This window comes from Ascidia mentula, chromosome 2 (assembly GCF_947561715.1).
Source record: "Ascidia mentula chromosome 2, kaAscMent1.1, whole genome shotgun sequence".
In the NCBI taxonomy this organism is placed as follows: domain Eukaryota; kingdom Metazoa; phylum Chordata; class Ascidiacea; order Phlebobranchia; family Ascidiidae; genus Ascidia; species Ascidia mentula.
This window is the reverse complement of record NC_138567.1, coordinates 2,089,038-2,102,977: the sequence shown is the minus strand read 5'-3', so window position 1 is coordinate 2,102,977 and position 13,940 is coordinate 2,089,038. Positions and strand designations below refer to the sequence as shown.

Genomic DNA, 13,940 nt, shown 5'->3' with positions numbered 1-13,940 from the left:
GGTGAAGTTTCGGTTAACCCGTTTGTGACGTAACAAACAGTAGAACATTTAACCACGTGTTCAACCTTCATGTGTGTGTCCTAAATAGCGTACAGTTGTTTGCATCTGGGGCTAATTTGGTGACACAAACACCAAAATACATAAAAACACAACGACATTTTGACATTTTTTTATGAATGGAACAAAACAAGTTTCTTCGGCAAGTTTGAAGGATAACTTACGTACAACAAACTTAAACGCTTCCAGGTCACCACAAAACACACTATCCACCTGACCCAGTCTAAACCTTAATTTTTTTTTATCTTATGTGGTTGGTGGACAAGTCCAGCGTTTTAAGATGGAACATAGCGTCAAAAAGTGTGACAAAGAAACAAGCCAACCATTTTTACGATTAATCATGCAATCACGCGAACATTTGAAGTAATATTGTAAGAAATTCATAATATAAAAGGGCCCAAGCCATCCCACTGGCTCAGGTAAGGTATTTCTTAAAACAGGCATAAGGTTAAAGTACAAGAAAAAAATACATTTTTTGCACAAAGGAAATTGCAAGGAACAAATTTCTTACAAATGTTTCAAGAAGTTTCTACAATTTTCTAATTCTAAAATCAAAGCGAACTTTTTTGACATGAAACAACAAAATGTCCCTAAACGTTGTCTCCTTGACTCAAGAACTTGAAACGTCCCCGGCATTATATTAAGTGGACAGATAAATGACTTAAAACCCATTAATCTGAACTGCTAATGCGAGTTTCAAAGTCAGTTTTTCGTTGGTTTTGGACCGAAAACTTTCCAGGTAAAAACAACAGTGTGAGGCATAAAAAAATAACGGTGATTCCCCCTGAAGAGTTTTCACACTTTAAAATCAATCGAAGTCAGAATCATCCACGTCACTGCTTCGTGACGTAGTGATTGCGTCAGAATTCGTGGCTTTTGCCACTTTGGGCCGCGGTTCCGCCTCGCTTGAGTGGCTTGACGAGGCACCTTCCTGGACTTTACGCTTGGTTGAGTCGCCCGATTTGTTCTGTGACGTAATCGGAAGTAATTGTTAGCGAACAATAGAAGAAAGTGCGTTTGAATGAAAGTTGACGCTGGAATGACGTCACGTATCCAGAATGAACTTTAAGTTGCTGGAAGAAGACACTCCATTACTGTTAGACGGCTCTTTTGGGGGAAATAGTTTAAACGTTTCTTTCTCTGTTTATGCGCCTCGACAATTCACCCCAATGCGTTTGCGCACATTTCGTTACATCCTAATGAAGGCTGCTGCATAGCAACCGCAACGTTGACCACTTGCAACTATTTTAGCCAGATGAGTCGACTTATAGTAATAAATATGCTGGCAGCACCAGCAATGTAATGAAATGTGATGAACTGAATGGTTTTACAATCTATATGTAAAACGATTGAAAACTGTAAATTTCAGCAATGTTTAATATGTCACCAACTGATTTATTCGGAATAAAAGCTGCCACGTGTTGCCAAGTATTCCTACTTGTAATTAAACGGAGTAATGCGATGCCCTCTATAATGATTGTCATAATTCATAACGTATCACCTTTTTGTCAAGTTGTTGGTAGAGGTAACGGAGCAGGACGTTTCCCCTGTCCTTCTTGATTACTGCAACACAAATTATTGTTGAACTTATGATATTGAAAATACTGACCGAACTTTTGAGTTTTAACATAAAGTTGACAGTTGCTCTTTTATGCGAAAAAAGCTTATTCAGAACAAATCATCCACTGAGCATGGAATTACTGCTTGCGATACCGTGCATGACTGTCATCCGGCCAGGGTACCTTAATAACAGTGTTATAGATCTTGATAATAATTGATAATAGATCCAGCTTGGTTTCTATCACACTTACGTTTAAACTTGACAGATTTACAATTTGTCGGCACTCTAACAACAAAAAAGCAAGCTTGGTACATTATTCAAACAGACTTAAGTGAGACATTGAAGTTGGGATTTAAAGGAACTTCAAGGTATTCATAAAAAATAACGACTGATTAAACCCTTAAAATACACGTTTCCCTGAAGATGGTTCACAGACAGGAGGAGGACACCTGTAAACATGTTGGTGTTTTTTGTATGTAAAGGACATGGAAAGCGTTAATTGCAATAGCCCAATATGTAGACACGCTTTTGTCCAATTCCAAACACCGAAACAGCGCATGGCTGATATGTTTTAATAAGGAGAATTAGAAACTTATTGTTTTTTGTGGACCAATGCAAAAAAATTTCAGACATTTGGCGAACCGAAGCAGCAGAGAACTCTTCCACACCAACAACACAAAGCGGACAAAACCAAGTCTGATTTTGGCTAAAACCAACAGCCGGGCAGTCTCCCCACATTCCTTCCGATTGCTCGGTTGCCACGGCAACCGGTTCACTTCCCGAAACGATCGGAAATCGACATCGTGCAGATTGTAGTCGGGCATCGGAGTGGTGGTGGCCACTCAGGTCCCAGCACTCTCGTAACGTGATGGTGATACAAGAGAATGTGTTTTCCTTGCGATCAAAGTTGTGTCAAAGTATAGAGAGGTTCACTGCAACAAAGTGACAGAATCAACTTATTTGATAACTGTAGTGTGCTGTAGAATACACGAGACAGAACGCATATGAGAACAGAACAATGAAATGTTAACGTCATAGCTGCTAACAATTGACCTGCAATTTATGCAGAAAGAAAAATAATGTCAAAGCAGAATGCTGCAACTTTACCTGAAACACATTTACTCATTCACCGAAAAATTTCCTTTAACAGAGAATATTTGACAGCGAGTATTAAAAAAAAAACAGGTCAAAGGCCTATATGACACTTGCAATGTTGCTGTTTGTTACGTTGTTATGCGCAATATACGTCACAATGACGTCAGCCAGTCAAGCCCTCGCACAGACAATCACGGAGGACATAGAGATCGAACAATTTCCTGTCAACTTGCAACACAAGGGGTGTATGTTGCCACTAGGCATGGAAAGTGGGAACATTACTGACGATCACATATTCGTCTCATCCAGTTTGGGGGGGATTAAATACGGAAAGGAAGAAGCGAGGTTGAATGGGAATAGTGCGTGGATGACGAGGGCCTCCATTAAGGAGAGGTGGATACAGGTTGGTTCGCGTGTATTTCATGTCATCAAACTTTCAATCCAAAAAAACATAGTTTGCTCCTGTGCGAATATCGGTCGCGCGTATTTTTCGTGTAAAAAAATGAGTTCCTTGCTGATTTTGATACAATTCCTCGTCACGTGCAGTGATTTCCATAGTTGGCTTCACGGAACCCTAGGATTCCACAGCAAAATAAAAAGAGTACCATGAGTTACTGTCGGGTTTTTAACAAAGTGTTTGGGTAACAAACGCATGGGAATAAGTTCAAAAGAGCAAGAAATTCGACAATTCGGTGTAAATCGCTAACCTGAAGTATTGGAAGATTTAGGGGTTCCTTGTCAACCTTCATAACCCTAAAGAATTTTTTGAATTTTTTTTTAACCCTGAATATATTTTTTTTAATTTTAAATAATAACCTTGAGTACAACTTTAAAACCAGACAAAGAAGTTTGGTAAACACTGTATTAGTGAAACCATTGCTTACAATTGCAGATCAAACGTCTTCCAAGCAGTGGAAACTTAAACCATGAGTTTGATTTTGGCAGGTAGATTTTGTCGGTCAGCGTATGGTGAGTGGGGTTCAGACGCAAGGCTTTTCCATACATTGGATATCAGCATATCAGGTCCAATACAAAGTCAACCTCGTTGATCTCCACTGGAAAAGTATCAAATATGGATTCGGGTACAAACCTAAATCACTTTCATCATTGATTCGTTCCCACCAAGTTGAAATATAATTGTACCTCTCCTTGTCTTTAATGAGGCTTGTGTAACGCAGCCTACAACAGTGGTTCTCTAACTGTGCGTATAGGGTTGCCTTGGTGCATGGTTTTTAGTTTCCAAGGGTGACGCGTCACAATTAAAGGAAAGAAAATTTGAATGTTTTGAGCGAAAAATGGAGGCAAATAACAAGAAACGTCAATATTCTGCGACTGAAAATTTTATACCAAGGAAATCGTCCGGATAGATTTATAATTGGTGAATTGCAAATGCCCGGAATCTTTCCAAGTGCGTCGCAAACGTGAAAGTTTAAGAACCAGTGACGTAGCCTATAGGACCTACCAATAGAACGTTTCTAATTGCAACTGTCGATACTTCTGATGGGTTAAATGCCTTGAAAAATTCTTACAGGAGTGAAGCAAGGGTATTCCTCGCCAACTTTGACGGCTCCAGTATTGTAACCAACACTTTCACAAAACCGGTACAAGCAGAGGTAAGTTTAAACCATTGAAGTTCAGAAACTCCTATGAACTAAATAAGATGAAGAGTACGTCTGTTTAAGTTGGGGTATTTCCCTTTTTGCTTGCGTTTTTCAAACAAATAAAATTTGTCGACGTCGCGTGAACGTTCGATTAGTTTGCCGACGTTGTAACAGTGAACGATATTTGAAGTAACCGAAAGACAAGCATTAATTTGTGTATTTTTTTGAATTAATCCACGATCCCAACATTGTTTTGCAGACCGTTCGGATAATTCCCACGAATTGGCCTCGAAACTTCCCAATAATCGCTCTACGATTCGAGTTGCTTGGTTGCCAAGTCGAACAATCAGGTTAGTTGTTGGTTATATCGAAAAACGGGACATTTAACTTTTATTACAAAATCGCAAAGATGTTAGACTTGCTTGGCCGTTTGGTTAGCAAAGTCGTCTGAAAGTCACACCAGCTGCACTGATGAGACCTTTTAGATTGAAACAGTGGCAATCTGTCTGCAGCTTACACAAATAATGTTAAACACATCTGCGAGACGATGTCTGTTAATTGTCAGAAAGTTTAAAAGTAAATAAAGCAAGTTTCTATACTAGAACGATGGAATTTACAGAAAAAATTAAACCATTGGGAACAAAAACACTGACCCATATTGTTGGTAAAAACGTATGCCATCATCAGTTTGAAAACTTCTTGCCGAAACGTTTTTCAAACATGACAATGTTAATAACAATATGGGCCAGTCTTTTTATTCTCAAAATTATGAGTAAATCCGTGATTTGTAAACCATTGTGTTTTCGCGCACCAGGTGTGATTTTTTGACACGTAAATAAATTTATTAAATTTAAGTATCTTATAACTATTTGGGACACAACAGTCGTTGAATTCTTACTGAGAGCAGATTTTTTTACCGGGTCGGGATACTTTTACCACTAATTGTCAAAAGTAAATTTTGTGTCATCTTTGCCCTTACATCTTGCACCAACGTAGATATACGTCCCAGAGACCACTAAACACAAACTAAAGATTCCAATATTTCCAACAGGTTGCGACAGCCCAAGAGTTGTAACAAGACCAAGCGGATTTCTTTCGAGCATGAACCACCCACAGAATTACGACAACAACGCTAATTGTTTGTGGGAAATCACAGCACCGGAAGGCCAAACGATAATTCTCGAGTTCAGGACCTTTGCACTTGAAGGCTTCAACAAGAACTGCCCGCTTGAATATGTGGAGGTGCCAACTTTAACAACTTAATTGCAGACAAAACCAGCAAAACCATTTTTTGCGGCAAACTACGAAGAGAAACTTGATAAAAAGAATCGAGAAACAAATCTAATAATTCCTTTACAATAAACCACAAAACTAATTATATCCCTTATAAATTTTCGGGGCGGCTTTTCCTGGCGACCTGGTAGTTAAGTAACAGATCTGATACTAAAAATTTGTTGCCCCAGTTCGAATTACCTATAATTCTAGCTCTCAGCTATAAAACAAACAATAATATCTTACTAAAATTTGGAGGCGTTTTTTTAACTTAAAGATTAGTGACAATTGCTGAGTGATTAAATCTATCAGGTTTACGACGTGGTTGGAGCGAGTGAGACGACGATGGGGAAATTCTGTGGGAAAACAACTCCACCCAAATTCGTTTCAACATCAAATTTATTGAAGGTATTTGTGACTTGTGTATATGGAAACGCAGAGATATGTCGCAAGTTTTCCATAATTTAATGTTAAAAGAGGGTTTGAGGGAAACTTTGTCGTGTCCGCATATAAATAGTTCGACCCCTTTATGGAGCAGAACTTTTAATACTGGGGTCATGAACCTACATTGGAGTCGCACGTCGAATATTTCGGGTTACAAAGAGTCAATGTGTCGCTAAGTAGAGGTGAAACTAATCCGAACGCACAAAACGAAAAATATTATGTTGCTGCCAGGCATATTGTAATTTAAGCAAAGTGGAGCCAATAATTTGAATTGTGTAAGCTGCAGACGAAACAGTATTATTATATTTTAATTTGTTCTTCTGGCACAATTAAACGTACACTTTATTACAATTCGATTCCTTAAACCTGGTTGTGTGATGCATCATTATACCCTGATTAAGCTTAGCCGAATATCAGGTAAAACCTGGGTGATATAGTACACGTGCGTCAGAATAACAGATTAATTGAATTAAAACGAAATATTTCAATGTTGATTTCAGGTTCGTTTTATGTCCGATCATTTCGAGTCAGATGTTGGCTTCAAGGCTTTTTACCGATTCTATAATGGTTCAGGATGCGGAGGACCGAGGGTACAACTTTATAGTAACTTTAACTTTAAGAGGATGTTTTACTGCTTTGCAAACGACCCAATAGAAAGATATTTGGTTGACGAGAATCGGTTGTAATTAAAACAATAACATTACTTGTCGTATCGAGGAATTTACAACCGGTCCCTGCCTTTGTAAAGGCCCCTTGAGACAATGTTATTTAGCTGTTAATAAAACGGCAACTGGACGATGAATGAGCTGAAATTTCATTGTTCCCCATAATTTAGTTAGAAATCAACCTTTCGTTTCCTAGCAACGATTACATGTGCACAAAACACGCATGACAATTTAGGCCTATGAGATTTCGAAATTCCGACAAAAGAAGGTTTTTCTTATATGGCATATGGCGTGCGTGCGAGGCAATGCAACGACCAACGTCAGACAGATGACGTAAATTTTCTGGCTATGTTTAGAACTTAAACGACCAGCAAGGAAGTTTCCATTCAATTAACTACCCGAGGAATTACAACAGCAATGCAAACTGTTCGTGGGATATTACAGTGGATGATGGGAAGGTAAAACCACTGAAAGCATTCGATAAATTCCTAGTAATCCTTCTAAAGAAAGGCAAAAACATGGTAGCAAAGAACATACATTTAAAAGATATGAAAGAAAAACCACTGATGTATATGACATTGAATATGTGTTCATTGGCGACGTAAAAGCTATTTACACACTAAACGAACTCGTCAGGAAAGTGTCACAAAAATATGACGTCATAGAACTCTCATCAAATGTGCTTTTGGCTCACATTTAATCACACAGTTTTAGTAACATGGTGTTCCAACCACATTCCGGAGACCCAGTAGATCATAAATAGAAACGCCGAACTAAGGATAATCCCAAGTTTTGATCGCGCCACTCATCATAATTTACATCCACTGGGAAACTTGGACAAACAGCTGCTCGCGGGCCAAATTTCGGCCCGTTGGTTCTTCAATTTTGGCCCATAAGTGGTTGGTATTAAACAGTGTCCCTCAGGATATGTTTCGTACTGCAGTGGAATTTAAATTTATTGGCCATGAGCAACAATTAAAGATACAACAGTGTGGGACGAACCAGTTTACCACCAGCACTAAAACAACTGAAAAATTAAAGAAAGAATCATCTTGAATTATTTTACAGCTGATTGAAGTAACGTTCGTGGATTTTCACGTCACCGAAGGTTCGACGTTTGGACGAAGAAAACCTCGCTGTGCACCCGACGCCCTCAAGGTTATAACCTCAGACTCACTAGTGTCATCACGCGGAAGTAATTTTCAACAAAAACAAACCCAAAATATGCAAAAAGTTACTTCTTCAGTAAAACAGGACCAATTTTTTTTAAAAAAACGACCCCAATGTGGGTAGCCTTGACGACCTTGCTTCGTCACATAAATTGATAAAATTAAAACAACAAACGACCTATTTTAAAATTCAATTTGTTTCGCGCGCTAAAGTGATATTTTGTCGCGACAGTTTGAGAAGCTCTGCAGTTAAAAACGATCACGAAAATGCAGTAAACAATACAAAGGATGTCAACAACACTTCAATGTCAAGTGTTTGGAATTGAGTGGAAATATTTCGTAGAACAAGTTATTTAACCTTGAAATTTGGTTCCAGATCAACAACGTTGGGTCGGGGTCAGGTGATGTAATCGCTAAAGGAGCCACGCAATATTGTGGCCACAACCTCCCGTCTAACTTCGTGTCAAGCTCTAACCGACTTCACGTCACCTTTCAGAGCGACAACCGCTTCACTGACAGAGGTAACACTCAGTAGAGTTTCCAACAGTTTATATGCAAAGTTTCAATAAAACTTCTCGCCGATCTATTATAATAATTGGTCAGGGCCAAAACAAGGAAGTTGAATTTTGATGAAAAATCGTATTTACTTTGTAAACTTTACCCAACTTCGAAGGACATCATGGTGTGAATTAGATAATAACCTTTTTTGGAGGCGAACAGTGATAATTTCTCCATAGTTTGTTGTTCTAGGCCAGCTAATCTGTCGAAACGCAATATCACTAATAATCCGTATTTTATGAAAAAATAACCACGTTTGCATTAGAAAACAAAATACATAAGTGACTTATGATAAGTTCAATACACGTCGGTTTAGATGAGAAAACTAAGCGCAAGTCGAAAATAAGCACGTTTCTTACAAATAAACACATTTGCATAACAAGCACTAATCTTAGAAATAAGCACGATAAACCTGACTACAACACTACTTACACAGGTTCGTATTTCAATTAAGGTTTCAATGCTACATACAAAGCTGTTGTCCCTTCTGGGTGTGGAAAGAAGAGGGATTTGACAGCTACCACAGGAGTAATACAATCTATGAACTACCCGCTGTTTTATGCCAAGGGTTTGTTGTGTGAATGGAATATAGTTGCGCAAGGGACATCTTATATTCAGGCAAGTGGGCCCAGCAACTTTTTTGGACAGTATTATTGTTACAGCGAAAACTGAAAACAATGATTGATAACTGGCGACGTTTGACCCTAATCACATTGATTAGTTAATATTTGTGGCGAGGGAATTTAAGTGTGGCATGTGATGCTGAATTGTGGCAACTCATTAAGAGATGTTCAAGACGTTTCAACAAATAAATGCGTGTTTATTCCAGTAAGTTGTCAAACAAATAATCACTTTTGCGTGTATCACATCACATTACACACAAATTCCAAGGGAAATTCCAGTCAAGCATACACATCAGCTTAGGGCAATGTTACGTGTGTTTCAAAAACAAGTATATATCTATTTGTTGTAAAACTTTACCCGTAAGTAAATACGTTCTCATCTTTCAGCTCACTTTTCACAACTTCGAGTTAGAGGAAGACAACGACTGCAGATACGACCATGTATCGATATACGATGGGTTGAGCGACCGCTACTTGCTGGGAAAATACTGCAACCGCGCCAAGATTCAACCACTAGTGGCGCATAGTGGCTCAATGAAAATCATATTTGTGTCAGACAATTACAATCACCACAGGTTGGGTCAAATACAGTCCCATAATCACAAATTTTGGTGTCAAGTGATTTAAAAAAATCATCTTTTGATTCATGTATGTTAAATGTTACTGTTATTTGCAGTGGGTTCAATGCTACATATGTGATTAAACCTTTTACTACAACAACACATGTGTCAACGACATCTTCAAAAGGTGAAAGCAGGACATTTTTATTCATGTTTTGCTTGTAGCAACTTTACAACTATAAAAAATAATTATTATCTACATTTGGAGTAACTTATGGACAAATTTATGTAGAGAAATAATATTATTGCTCAATTATAACAAGCAGTGTATAGTAATTATAAGTTGGTTTGAAGAAAGCAACCAAGCTTTACAACAAGACAATCTACAATATATATCATTCCACAGATACAACAGTTTTTACAACTATAGCCACCAGCACCACACAGATGAAAATGGAAGAATCGTCGAAACCAAATCCAGTCACGGCCATGGAACAAACCACTGATTCAACAATTCCGACTCCTGTTCCGTCAAAAAAACCACTTGATGTACGACAAAACAAAATGCTTGTTGAGACTATTTATAAGCAAAAAGAACTTAATTAATCTTAACTTTTTTTTATGTAGCAATGATGAAATTTTTGACCAATTTGCAACATTTAAACCACTCATAATTTGTTGTCTACAGGTACCAAACCCAAGTAATGGCCCAGGAACTGTAATTACGCAAGTAAGCAAACATATTACCAATAAGTTAACATCTAACAGTAAACAAGTCAAACAAGTTATTGGTCCTATTTATTATGGTGCAGGAGACAGCCAAGTGGATTATTACTGGTCTTGCAGCGGTATCTGGGGTTCTTGTAATCCTAGTGTTGCTTGGAATAATATTATGTTGTCGACAACAACTGACAGGAAAGTCAGTCATTGTGCAAGGGTCATTTAAAGAAGCAAACAACTCAAGGTTTGAACAACTTCAAAAACAACAACATAAATGAACACAGAATATAGGAGCGTGATAACCTCTACAAGCAACATATGCTTTTTATTCATCACGATTTTAGAACACTTATTGATATGACAGGGGTTCAATTGTGCATTGAGCTGAACATTTATTTTTTGAAAACATAATCCATGTTTCAGTGTCATGCAAAACCATGCATATGACTTTGACTTTCCCTCAACCAATCACAGCATCCGATCGAGACAAGTGGAACGACCAGAAACACCACAGGTTTCAGAAACTTTGAGTCAACAGGTACAAAACACTTTCAAGCATCCAAAAAACATAGAACCTGTCTATAAAATTCACCAACTTATGAAACATAAGACAACAAACTGAATGGACTAATTACCACTTAATGGTAAGGTGGAAAAAGCTTTTTTTAGCTCAAAGGTTCACCAACAACGAACAAAAATGAGTGGATGGCAACAAAATGACCAATAAATTGACAAGACTTAACTCTGTGTTACAGGGAACTCTTCGACGTGCACCAAGCAGAGAGAGTCACATATATTTCTCGATTGAGGAATACGGAACAACGCGTGGTAAGCAGGATATACAAGTCAGCAACAAAAACCTTGAAACCCCAAGTGTTAAGGTATTACAAATAAGATTTTCTGAATTTTTTTGTTTTATGATCTGCGACATGTTGGTGTAACATGAGCATTGTGTTTGTTACTTTGACCTGCACTTGCTTGCTGCCTGGTTGTTACATTTGAAACAACTGGGACACAACTGAACACTGACTTAGCAAATAATTCAGGTTCATTTCAAAAAACATACGAGCGAACCGAAGTTGATGGGTATTGGAAGTGACGAATCAACCACCATGCAATCGGAGGATGACATAGATGCCGACGAATACACAGATGATGGGGAAGATTCCAACACAATAATTGACGATAGTGCACAAGAAACAGATGAACCAGGAAGGTAAGGAAATTTATGTCAAATGCACCCACCAAAAAACTCTGCAGTTGGTGGAACAACTAGTTTTGTAATGGCACAGTTTTGAGTCGCACTCTTTTTGGTTTAAGGTCATCAAGAAGCAACACAATTGAACGAAAATATGCTCCCTGTAAAAACTTCGCCAAAACAAAGTCGTCAGGGGAAAGTTCAAAAATGATGGTGGACAATATTTTGTACGAATCAGCTGACAGTATGGACCAGGACAACTAGAGGTTCATTTTAACCCAAGTGCCACCATTGGACACACAAATTTTTGCTTCAAGATGCACATTTGCAAAGGAGAAACACTTTTCATGTGGAACAGTATTTTATAATCATTGTATCAACTGGTTCAATTTTGCAAATAAAATTATTCTCTTTCCATTTATTTGTTATTCAGTGACAAAGCTAAAAACTTGATTACCATGACAACAAGAATATTCAGGTAAATATATGGCAGAAACAGGGGGTTTTCATTTTGGCTTGCTTACAACTTCGAACAGGCCAAAAAAACAAATCTCTGTGATAAAGCATAATTGATAAGTTAGATTTCTATCTTAATTTACACAACAACAGTCTACCACCCGAATAGCAAAAGTAGAAAAACAGCTGATGTAACCAAAACACACGTTCTTCACAAATGTCTGTAAACCAGCAATTTTGGAGATTTTGTGAATTTAAACCACTAACCTTGTTGAGGTTCACTGGCTTCGGTTGAAATGTAGACAGAGAGTTTCTTGAACTGTAACAAAAACATAACACCACATTAGGAGCTTGTCAGAGAGACTAAAAAGGAAGCTTGTGCTGCACGTAGTGTTAAATTAATTTGACCAAAATCGTTTTTGATGAAATGTTGATCAATATCATGTTAATAGGTTCCTTTATAACTCAGTAAAACATATATATATATACAATTTGGTGAGGGCAGACAAACACTGAACAGATCGACCAGTACAAAATATTACTGCCTGGTCACATGGGTGTCTGACTCGATAACCTTTACGGTTTTATCGGTGATGATGTCATTTTATTCCATTCTTTGTATTGTTTATACAAATACTTTATTTCTTCCAGTACATTATGATATATTGGTACACACAGTATATTTATCAAAAGCTCATGTTGCAATCTTTGATACAACTTACATAAAATAAAGTTTAAGCAAATTGCACATTTGACAACACCAAAAAAAGGCTTAAAATTACATTTTGTAATGCATAACTAGCAATTTTTTAATGCATTAAAACTTACTATTATATTCATATGCGCCGAACACGGGTATGCCGGGTATGCCTCGCATACCCGGCCGAAAAACTTGGGTATGCCGCATACCCAAGAATCTGACCAACATTCGTCATGCGTTTAGTTTAGGCGGTTGTCACTTTCCCAAAGCAACGAGTTTCTGGACAGCAGGTAACAACGAGATGTTTATTACTTGCTTCACCAAATATTGGTGTCACTGCTTATAGCGTGATGTTTACCGCATTGTACGTAATAATGTCCATTGGGTTCCCAGTAAGAATTGAGTGGAACATAAGCAGTAAACACAACAATAATTTGTGACAGCGGTTTTAAAGCGTATTAGACCGAACGTTATTTAAACTGACAAATATTGTTGCGTCTGCGAAAACCAGGGTCACCTTGAACGGTGAAACTGTCAGCATAACTATCGGAAATCTCATATTCAATGCGGTCTTACCGCACATAAACATGCATTCATTTGCAAAAGAGCTTGGCGGTAGAATTGCGCTGCGTGAAATTTGTAAACTGTAAGCCTTAACATAGCCCCACCCTATCTAGCGCCAAGAAAGATATGTGGCTTTTTATGATGTCATATAATTTGGCATACCCAAAAAAATTTCAACGTCGGCGCCTATGATTATATTGACAAAAGCTGTATTGATTGTGAAACCCTGTTTAAAAATAACAAACTCATAGACTAAAAAATGTTCCTACATTTTTTCTGTCGGCAGAATCTGGCTGGAACTTGGTGAAATTACTTGCATTGTAAGACGGCAAGGATTTGAGAAGTTTGTTGGTTCCCTGCATACAAAACAACAAAGTTCGAGACGAAATTACACTTTTTTTGCAATATTGATGTACAGTATAATAAAAAAGCATTATACACACCATTGTGGCGATCAAAATCAATGCAGAACAGCTGCAAACTAATTCAGATGAACACAGCAACAGCAGCTAAATGCTCTAATCTTAAAAAAATATTGTCCATAATATTTTTTTAACGCATGATGTGATCAGTCAAAATTGATGAAACAGTAAAGGTAGCTTCTGAACAACCTATAATATCCAATTAGTACTAAGGTTACTCAGTCTTTAGTTCTTTTTTTAGAAAACACAAAATATAATTACGCGACATCAAAGTT

At 37.7% G+C, this 13,940-nt stretch overlaps 2 protein-coding genes across 2 annotated transcripts; one reads left to right on the top strand and one right to left on the bottom strand.

Moving 5' to 3' along the window:
* Window positions 1–180: 180 nt before the first annotated feature.
* On the bottom strand, window positions 181–13,850 carry LOC145889519 (DET1- and DDB1-associated protein 1-like). The gene is made up of 5 exons (XM_082980486.1): window positions 13,687–13,850; window positions 13,513–13,599; window positions 12,247–12,298; window positions 1,559–1,620; window positions 181–1,024 (listed from the first exon to the last, which is right to left on the bottom strand). Exons 1-5 carry the CDS (start codon window positions 13,687–13,689, stop codon window positions 866–868), a joined length of 363 nt encoding a protein of 120 aa, XP_082836612.1. The 5' UTR covers window positions 13,690–13,850; the 3' UTR covers window positions 181–865.
* LOC145889144 (uncharacterized) lies at window positions 2,773–12,023 on the top strand. The gene is made up of 20 exons (XM_082980025.1): window positions 2,773–3,116; window positions 3,659–3,795; window positions 4,245–4,326; window positions 4,574–4,664; window positions 5,366–5,556; window positions 5,899–5,994; window positions 6,531–6,620; window positions 7,052–7,153; window positions 7,764–7,853; window positions 8,241–8,385; window positions 8,877–9,040; window positions 9,433–9,620; window positions 9,722–9,792; window positions 10,012–10,154; window positions 10,294–10,335; window positions 10,418–10,569; window positions 10,749–10,863; window positions 11,081–11,206; window positions 11,372–11,541; window positions 11,646–12,023. Exons 1-20 carry the CDS (start codon window positions 2,817–2,819, stop codon window positions 11,785–11,787), a joined length of 2,637 nt encoding a protein of 878 aa, XP_082836151.1. The 5' UTR covers window positions 2,773–2,816; the 3' UTR covers window positions 11,788–12,023.
* Window positions 13,851–13,940: the final 90 nt, after the last annotated feature.

Excerpts from the sequence above, each read along its gene's own strand:
- LOC145889144 (XM_082980025.1), top strand. The coding sequence starts at position 2,817 with ATGACACTTGCAATGTTGCTGTTTGTTACGTTGTTATGCGCAATATAC. Across the intron at positions 5,995-6,530 it reads CAACATCAAATTTATTGAAG|GTTCGTTTTATGTCCGATCA; the intron begins GTATTTGTGACT and ends TGTTGATTTCAG. Across the intron at positions 7,154-7,763 it reads TTACAGTGGATGATGGGAAG|CTGATTGAAGTAACGTTCGT; the intron begins GTAAAACCACTG and ends ATTATTTTACAG.
- LOC145889519 (XM_082980486.1), bottom strand. Across the intron at positions 1,621-12,246 it reads AGCCAGTGAACCTCAACAAG|TAATCAAGAAGGACAGGGGA; the intron begins GTTAGTGGTTTA and ends TTTGTGTTGCAG. Across the intron at positions 1,025-1,558 it reads ACCAACAACTTGACAAAAAG|AACAAATCGGGCGACTCAAC; the intron begins GTGATACGTTAT and ends ATTACGTCACAG.